This window comes from Lingula anatina, chromosome 2, assembly GCF_051362555.1.
Source record: "Lingula anatina isolate TDL-2025a chromosome 2, LinAna3.0, whole genome shotgun sequence".
In the NCBI taxonomy this organism is placed as follows: domain Eukaryota; kingdom Metazoa; phylum Brachiopoda; class Lingulata; order Lingulida; family Lingulidae; genus Lingula; species Lingula anatina.
In genome coordinates, this window is record NC_141768.1 from 18314847 (window position 1) to 18324101 (window position 9255).

Below are 9255 nucleotides of genomic sequence, written 5' to 3' on the forward strand. Positions count from 1 at the left end.
GGATTTATTATGCAATTTATTAACATATTGATTGATATTTTTTTCAATTACTGATATTTAGGCAAATGATGTACCCAAAATAATAAAAAAATTAAAATTAATAAAAATAAGTGGTCAATTCAGCGTAACTTAAAAAGTACCTCCCAGCAGTGAAAATTTGCCGATTGACAGACAACCTCATATTACAATCAGTAAAACATCATCTACTTTTCTGTAGAATCGCTTCATATTTGTTATAATGGCAGTATTGGACGAGTGCATTTTAATATACAGTATATTGCACATAAAATAGTTAGATATAGTAAGTCAATTTAAATGTTTGTTTTATTTACGAAGATTTGCTGAGGTAAAAAATCAAATTAAAAAACTGTCGCTCAGATTTATATTGATCATAAGCAACAGAGTACATATGCAAATAAAATTTGATGAGCACACTGTGGTCCAAAATGCTTAGAGGCACTGTGGATGGAAATAGAAGGCATCTCGTCAATGAGAGTAGGGATACTTTGCTTTCGCCAAAATGTTGTGATTTTGCCTTCTTTAACTGATACTCTATTACTGTGTGCTATCTCATTTAAATGTTTTAATTGCTACATGTACTAGTACTTGCACATCAAAATGATCTAACTGTGAATTTATCTTCACTACATTTGATAAAATATTTTAATTGTTTTAAAGTGTTGAGCGTTTACATGCTTATTTAGCTTTTAAAAAGATCTTTGGACCATCATCGGCCTCGTCATGCAATACAAAGGCACTGCTGATAGGGATGACCCTTCACTAAGAAACAACACGGCTGTTGAACTCCAAAGATGGAAGTACGTTGAGTTGATAAATAATTTAATAATTTTGGTATATTGTTTCTTTTATACTCAGAGCAGTTATAATAATGTGTGCCCCTCCCTACAACCTGCATGGTTAGCATGAGATGTGATACGGTCAAATTCTTCGCAGTTATGTTGATATCTTAGATGATTTCAAAGCTGATTGCCCATGTCACACTATCACTAACAGTCAGCTAGTAAGCCTGTTGGCAGCCAATGCCTTTTAGAAAAGTTTCCCATGACACATAAACATAGGTGATGGTTTTCACAATGTGCACATTCTTGAAAAAGTAAGTAAATATAAGAAAAGCACAAATGCTTAAACATTTTATAAGCTTTTTTTCTAAAAAACACCATTGACCTACACTCTAGGATTTAAACTCATTTAACAATTCTTTCAAAGATTTATAGATCTATCAGCTTCTTCCAGTTAAAATACGTAATTATGAAGTGCTGGTTCCTTATTTCAGTTGTCCCTCATAGCTGACAATTTCATTGACCAAACGTCCACCTGGGCGGCCTGAGGCTGGAACCACACTCTGCCAGTATTCTTTATTGTTTCTGGAAGAAGAAGATTTACTCAAGATCATTATGAAATTGTTCCAAAGGTCTGAGGCAATTATTGACATAATTTGAAATATAATAAAGAAAAATAAATTTTGAAAGTTTGTTATACATCCCTTTCCAAAAACTACTATTTATATTTTCAGATGGCAAAAATTAGAATAAAACACATTTCCAAAATTGACATACAGTTGTATTTTACAAATAGTAAAAACAGTTGACTCTCTTACATAATGTTCAGCTGGGCTTTTATGTTGCCAATGGTTCAAAGGGTACCTGTTAGCTGTATCATCAAAATACATATTTCTTTGAAACTAGTGTTTTTATCTATTGCTACATGTAGTACAGTTGTGCTTTATTGCAGTATGTGAGATTTTAGAACTCTGCGTTCAGAACTAAAAAACTGAAAATCAGAAAAAGTTTTAACTGATGTCATCATGAATTTTATTTACCTTGTGGGGGTGTGATTACTTATAGTGGACTCTGCCATGCTATCACCCCAAACTCCATTTTTATCAGCTCCAGGTGGTCGCTTTCCTCCTCTTTCAGGAGCAAGCTGATAAATGTGAAATAACAATCAAACATGTCTTAATGCATGGTAATTTTTATTCCTGTATGGTAAAAGATATTCAACAAATATGGGGCAAGTAATTTAAGCATCATAGATTAAAACACAGAAAAAAGCCAACAATGGATAATATTAAGTACTATTATATTATATTACAACATGCAACAGCACAAGAAAGAATATTCTAAATGAACCACTATTATAGGTCGTTATAACTATAGCAATTGATTATATACAGTCATCATGATATGTTTGAAAGCAATCTTAGCGAATATCAGTTTGTGAATTTTTATAGTAATTTTAGAGATTACATTACACAAACCTCTTCAGCAAGCTCTCGTATATGGTACGGCTCAAACCCACAGCACCCTCCAATATAGCGAACACCAATTTCATATGCTTTACGCGCATAGTCTCGGCAATCCCACCTTGTCATCAAACGAGGTTCCATTGCTTAAATAAAGTTTCCAAATAAATTTGTTCCTCAACAAATACAAATACATAAACAAACAGACAAACAAATAAATAAATTGTCTTTTCTGTTAGATTGCTACATACCTGTAAATAAATATAAAAGTGAAAAATTTCGTATCCTTAATTACTATATGTTTAAAAAAGCATTTTAATTTTCATTATTTGCATGATTCAATGTGTTTAACTGCACAAGATATCAGCAGTTAAAATGTAATCAGAGGCATATCCTTGTGAAGCTATTGAGAATCACTATAAAGTAATAAATAGATAGATATGAAAAGTAAAATGTGTCACCTACCATATGGATATTCTGGGAGATCATAGTAGCCAATCACGTTATTGTCCACCTCTGGCACATGATACCCAAGAGGCTGGGTCATAAGATAGGGTGATAAGCCCTCTGCAGCTAAAGCATCCTTCATCATCTTGATTGTCTTGAGTTCTGTGTGGTAGTCAAATGAACAGTTGATACCAACTATATCGCAACCTGCATTAAAAAAAGAAAAAAAAACTTAAAGAATCTCTACCAGTATTTCCTTTAGTCTGCTGTGACTGAGATATGATGTTGTCATAAGCTTTTAGAAACATCTTTTTTCTATCCGTGATCACATAATATTTATTGTGAGGTTTTTAAAAATAAGCATTTTCGAACATTCACCAGACAAAAACCTTCAGTGTGTAGAACACAGCATGTGATGAAAAGCATGTATAAATATAAATTATAAAAAATGTTCGGTTAGAAATCAGAGGTCCCAAAATGTATTCATGTAGCATGCAGGCATGACAAACAAATATGAACTTCATTAGATTGGGGGCCCTTTGTAATTTGGTTGTATGATCAGATCTGCTACACTATTTCTTAGGGTCCATTCAGAATGAGTAAGGATGCAATAGCTATTGTACATTAACTCTAACGGGAGTCTCACTGAATGTATTCAGATTTACAGACACATGCCTCCTCTAGTTTTCAACATACTTGTATAATCACCAGCTGCTCTGCATTCTACTAAACAGGAGGCAACAGGTTATAACGAAATCCTGTTTTTTCCAGTTTCTTTTTGATTTGCCTTACAGTTGGAATTTTTTAAGTAGTTATAATGAGTGCACAATTTTACCCTTTTTTGCCATTCTGATGGCACATTCTCCAGGGGGGACTCCCACTAGGTCTCCGCGGGGGCCTATTCTTAGTGTACAAGCAACTGGCATTCCACAAGACTTCATCACTTCAATGGCCCACTCTGCCTCCTCAACATGACCAAAAAACTATAAGTGAGAAAATAAATGAATAAATGTTGTTTCAAAAGAAGTTTTATATTAGTACTCTTTTGCTTTTATCAAAACTTCCTTAAAGGATTTTATTTGTGTGTGTGTGTGTGTGTGTGTGTGTGGGGGGGGGGGGGGGAGAGAAGGGGAGGGGGGAGGAGGGGTTCATGAATAAAAATGAATAAATATAAAATAATGTAAAATTGTGCAAAATTATTCAAAATTAAAAAAGTTAATACAAACTGGTTTCATTATCTAGCCTCAAAAGAATGGTAGCTGAACCTAAATCTGTTACCTAAAACGCACCTCTCCCAGTAGAAAATCTACTTTGTTCTTGATAAATATGTCACACTGAGTCTGAAACTGTTCTTTAACTGCATCCTTGCCTTTTCCCTGTGTGTAGGTTGGGGTAGGAGACACTCCTCCACATACTAGAGTATCTGGGGATGTCCTCGCCACCTCCCAAACAATATCACATGCAGACTGGTTAAGATCCACAGCCTGAATGGATGATAAATACAGATATATATATATATATATATATATATATATATATATATATATATATATATATATATATATATATATATATATATATAAATGAAACACAACTTCATCTTGTGAAGAAAACCTATATCTTCAATTTGCTTTTAATTTTTATGATTATTTGTATGTATCAAACCTTTTATATAGAGCTAGACATGCATCCACATTGCTAAACAAACAAACAAACAAACAAGGGAAAGATAAATAAAAGGACAGAAGAATAATTAATTAAAAAAATGGAAAAGGAAAAAGAAAGAAAAAGAAAGAATAGAATAGTAAATAGATGATGAGATACAGTGAATGTACAGCGCAGCAGGGTACTCATCATCTGGACTGCAGAGTGCTCAAAATCCATAGATCTGTTGTTTGTCTAATGTCTTATTAACATAAGAACAGCACAGATGAACAATTAGAATCCATCCTAAATAATAAGTAAAACACAAAATAAAGCCTAGAGTCAGCAACTTTGAGACTTATGTATACTTACTGCATAATCCTTTTTTCCTTCCACTATATTGAGTTTTCCATCAGTTGAGTAGAATGTGAAGGCTTGAAGGACATCTGCTCCTGCTCTTTGAAATTCTCTGTGCAACTGGCGAACTTATTGGATTTAGAAAAAATGTGACAGATAATTGTGTAGTTCGGTAAATATCAATTTTCTTTTTCTTATTATATTTCTAAGGAACTATTTTTGTCAAAACAGGTAAATTAAGCCATGTTATATCTGGCTTGTGAGAGCAACTAAACAAAAATCTGAAAAATATGGGTGTAACACCTAAAGATAAACCAAGCCAATTAAATTGGGCAATGAAAGCTACACCCTCCCTTCCATCCCCCAGACCATCACTTAAGGGCGCATTCCCATAGATTTTAGATCGATCTATCCCGTGGGGAGTCTCACTAGATTACTGTCTGATAATCCGGCTTAAATGTCCATCCCGCCTACTACAAGCTGTAAGGGGGTAATTAACTTTCGTGCCAGCTCGGCTGACAGCTATTTAGCGTGAACCCCCAGGGAGTTAGGTCGATCTAGTTGGATCGATCTAATCTCTGGGAATGGGGTCTAAGGCTCCATTCACATGGAAAATCTATTTTCTAAAAATCTATTTTCGGTATCTTGTGATCACGGTCCGTGCCCTGGATACCCCATGGCGTAATTACTGGGAGCGCAAGCGAGTTACTTCCAAAGCTGTTATTAATTCTCGGCTGCGCTCGGAGGAGATTCTGATACCTTGATGCATGCGCAGTAGGAAGTTAGAAAGTAAATGGCAGTTGCTTTGAAAAAAGTGTTTGTGGATTTTGTGCAACAACAAGACGAAGAAGATGAAGAAGCTATACACACGACAGACATGAGTGCAACCGTCATGATCTGATGGCAAGGGATGCGGCAACGGAGGATGAGATTTTATAGAATGCGAGCTAGGAGGCAAAAACAGTTGATGCTGCTTTTGTTGTCTTTGCTGATCGTTTCACCTGAGAGGACTATCTGGTCTCGGGAAAGGTAATGTTTGCTATTTTTATCAACAAGAAATGTTTCAACAATGTGAGAGATACTACTGCGCATGTGTCAAGGTATCAGAATCTCTTCCGAGCACAGCCGAGAATTAATTACAGCTTTGGAAGTAACTCGCTTGCGCTGCCAGTGATTACGCTGCAGGGTATCCGGGGCACAGACCGTGATAACAAGATACCGAAAAATAGATTTTTAGATTTTTAGAAAATAGATTTTCCATGTGAACGGAACCTAAAACACCACCCAGCACAGCATGCTTGTTCTCCGTAGTATTAGAGATTACTACATGTACTATTAAGTTATAATTACCAGCATCGGGGTGTTCAATGGCTGCCTCTGGTGTGAAAGGTCCCATTTTCAAGTAGCCTCTTTTTTCTAATGTTATAACATAGCTGCCATCTCCTATGACAGGACCTTCAGCAAGCCTCTCTAAAATGCCTTTCCTTTTGGGGACAGTGCAGAAGCCAAACTGAAACAGACAAAAAAAAAAATTAAATGACATCCAGAACAAACAATTCTATTCAACAACTTTACTTTATGAAAATGACAAATTCAACAAATAAATGTCCTCGCATAGCACAAGTTACTGATTTTTCACACAGCATGTTATCCAATGAACCCATAACATCGACTTGTGACATACTGTACATGTACAACATAGACTTTGGAGAGGGTGGCTTTTAGACTTGCCCATCCAGGAGTCAAGTATTGAAACTACCAAGAATCAGCACAATGCACCATTGAAAGCTTACAGTAATGGCTGGTATTTGGCTGTCATAAAAAGTGTCTCTCTGCACATAAAAATAATGCGTAACATTTAAACTTACCTTTGAAATTCTGCAAATTCTGCCATAGTTTCCTCTCTGAACATATGTAGACAAAGACCTAGAAACTGTAGCTATAGGCATCGCTAGAGTTGGAGATTGTTGAGCCTCTGCAGTAAGACCTAGTGATGACCTATATACGAATTAAGTACCTGTAGATAAGTCTTTGTACCTTAGTCCTACACTTTAGCTAGACATGTAGCTCGGCTATTACATAATGCTATCCATACTTAAGTGAACAGCTAGTTTTGTGAACTTGTTGCAAAGCGAAGGTGTTTTATTTACAGAATGATAAAGAAATGTCCTTGATCTTTATTCATTTAAACTTCTTTCTTCCTCATCTTTTTAGTTTCAACTCTCTTCCATTTAATCCTTTGTTGCCCAACCCACACTTACATGTAAAATGCCAGGGGCGTAACCAGGCATACGCACGGATGCACTGTGCGTACAATTTTTTGAGCCAACCATGATATTATTCTCCATAAATTCAGTGTATTTTTCACGGAATATAATCGTACCTGGGAATTTTCAAAATCTGTGCGTACAATTTTAAAAGGTCTGGTTACGCCCCTGCATGCTGACCACTCCAGTCAGATATTATAAAAAGTAAACATATGGAGGGATATACTCTAGACATGAGTTTGCATAAAGATGATAATAGCACTTTTTTGTAATTGTAATAGCACTTTTTTGTGAATGTTTAATACTTGTGTTATAATTTAGAATAAAGCCAATTCATCACTGGACAACGCCATTGCAAAAAGCAAATTTAATTGGTCTATTAAAACAGGCTGATATTGCTATGCAAAGTGACAATCATTATATTCTTTTTTAACTTGCTTTCTTCAGAAGAAGGCAGACTATTATTTGTCCCATGAATCTTAAGTGATATCCTGTGGTCCACTGACCTTCACATCTTATATTATTCATCAGCAGAATGTCCAGATAAGGTTATCACTGTAAATAATAAAACACACGAACAAGAAATATATCCTGAGTATTTTGAAAATTTAACCATTTATTTCAACTAGGTGGATATTAGTACATGTATTTCATGGAAAAGGTAAATATAGCATTTATGGTGGCAGTGCATGAAGTAGGTTTTTTTGTCAATTTTGATGCAATATTACATATGATTAACTGTATAATTACCATGAATGTTTAATTACTATTAATGACATGGACACTTACAAAATTTGGTTACCATTAGGCTTCATGCCTGTGGGAGTTCCAAGTCCCACACTGAAAATACCAATATGTGAAAGATAAAAAATTGACAAAAATGGATAAAAAAAAGGGGGGGGGGGGACAATTAGACTGCTTTTCTAACTCAGGCTGCATTTTAGTCCTATGTTTCTTTCCTGTAAGTTTAAGAAGAGTAAGTGACATGTTTTTTCTTTCATGGTTACTATGGAGGCAGTGCCCAAAATAGAGTTTTGCTTCAGTTTTGAAACAATATTACAAAATGCTTAACAGCATAATGGCCATCAATTTTTTTATTATAAAATAAAAGTAGCATGGATATTCAGAAAATGTGACTAGCAAAGGTCTTCAATCCCATGGAAGTTCCAAGTCATATATGCTAAAAAATGTATAAAGAGCATACAAAACAGCATAATTTTGAAAAATGGCCCGATCATGCTGATTTTCGAACTCGACCTGTATTTTATGAATAGTCATCAGTTCCATTAATTTGAAAACATTTTTCCACTTATCGTAACAGTGAAAGTGCAGGGCAAAAGATGCAGGTAACAGATATATTTACAGACATATCTGTACATAAAAGGTAAATGGTGTCAGGCAATTATGTGTACTGTATTCAGTAAGTCAACGATCATTAGTTAATATTTGTTAAATTAAGTGTGTCCTAGTTTGCAAGTACTTGCTAACTCATGACTTGTCTATCTAGTTTTACTGGTATAGAGAAATTTGATAGCAGCACAGGCAAACGTTCTATCTAACACCTATTCAAAGACAAACTCTGATGTTGTTTTTGAAATTTGTTACTTGACATTCAACTCCATTGAAAATAAGGTTAATGTTTAGAATAGTACCAGTATGCTGTCCTGCTACCTTATTGCGCTTATCAGTGGCAATCCTTGTTCAATTTGCTGAGGGAGCTAGATCTTAAGGCCCTTACTTTTGGAGATAACTTACAAATACTAATTGTATATTTGTTGACACACACTGAGGTAGATAGTGAGAGTAAAAGGTAAGATTTTATTACCAATTTCAAGAATCGGCTGGTGTAAATGCTGAAAATGTACGTCAATCTGAAACACCAACAGTACAAAAATTACAGGTTTTATGAACTGTGCCACTTGACATCTTTTGCTTGACACAACTGACTGCATTTCCCAATGATGTGAATGTTATTCAATAGAGGGAAAAGATGCACCTTTTCATCTGACTCAGTAGGTAATATTTGCTCAACTTGAGACTTGTCGCAGAAATGATTTTCCAATAAAAAGGTGATGAATTTGGCAAAATAAAAGATCTACATAAGATCATGCCATCTCATTTGTATGACTTAAACTGAACAAACAAAAATACCTTATTTCCATTACAGTTAAATGTCTAGTCAAAGTTTGGAACATTTCTTTTTGATGGAAGTAAAAGACACGGGCAGAAGTAATTTTAAATTCAATTTTATAATAAAAAGAATAAAATAATAAAAAC

At 34.8% G+C, this 9255-nt stretch overlaps 1 protein-coding gene across 2 annotated transcripts; it reads right to left on the reverse strand.

The window, feature by feature from the left end:
- LOC106171100 (betaine--homocysteine S-methyltransferase 1) lies at window positions 1-6930 on the reverse strand. Of its 2 annotated transcripts, none has more exons than XM_087004466.1 (9): window positions 6580-6930; window positions 6062-6221; window positions 4727-4839; window positions 4000-4194; window positions 3546-3693; window positions 2729-2917; window positions 2279-2409; window positions 1841-1944; window positions 1-1385 (listed from the first exon to the last, which is right to left on the reverse strand). In XM_087004466.1, exons 1-9 carry the CDS (start codon window positions 6658-6660, stop codon window positions 1286-1288), a joined length of 1221 nt encoding a protein of 406 aa, XP_086860592.1. In that variant the 5' UTR covers window positions 6661-6930; the 3' UTR covers window positions 1-1285. The 2 variants fall into 2 exon arrangements, with proteins under 2 accessions (XP_086860592.1, XP_086860593.1); XM_087004467.1 differs by lacking the exon at window positions 6580-6930 and adding an exon at window positions 6396-6513.
- Between the last annotated feature and the right edge of the window lie 2325 nt (window positions 6931-9255).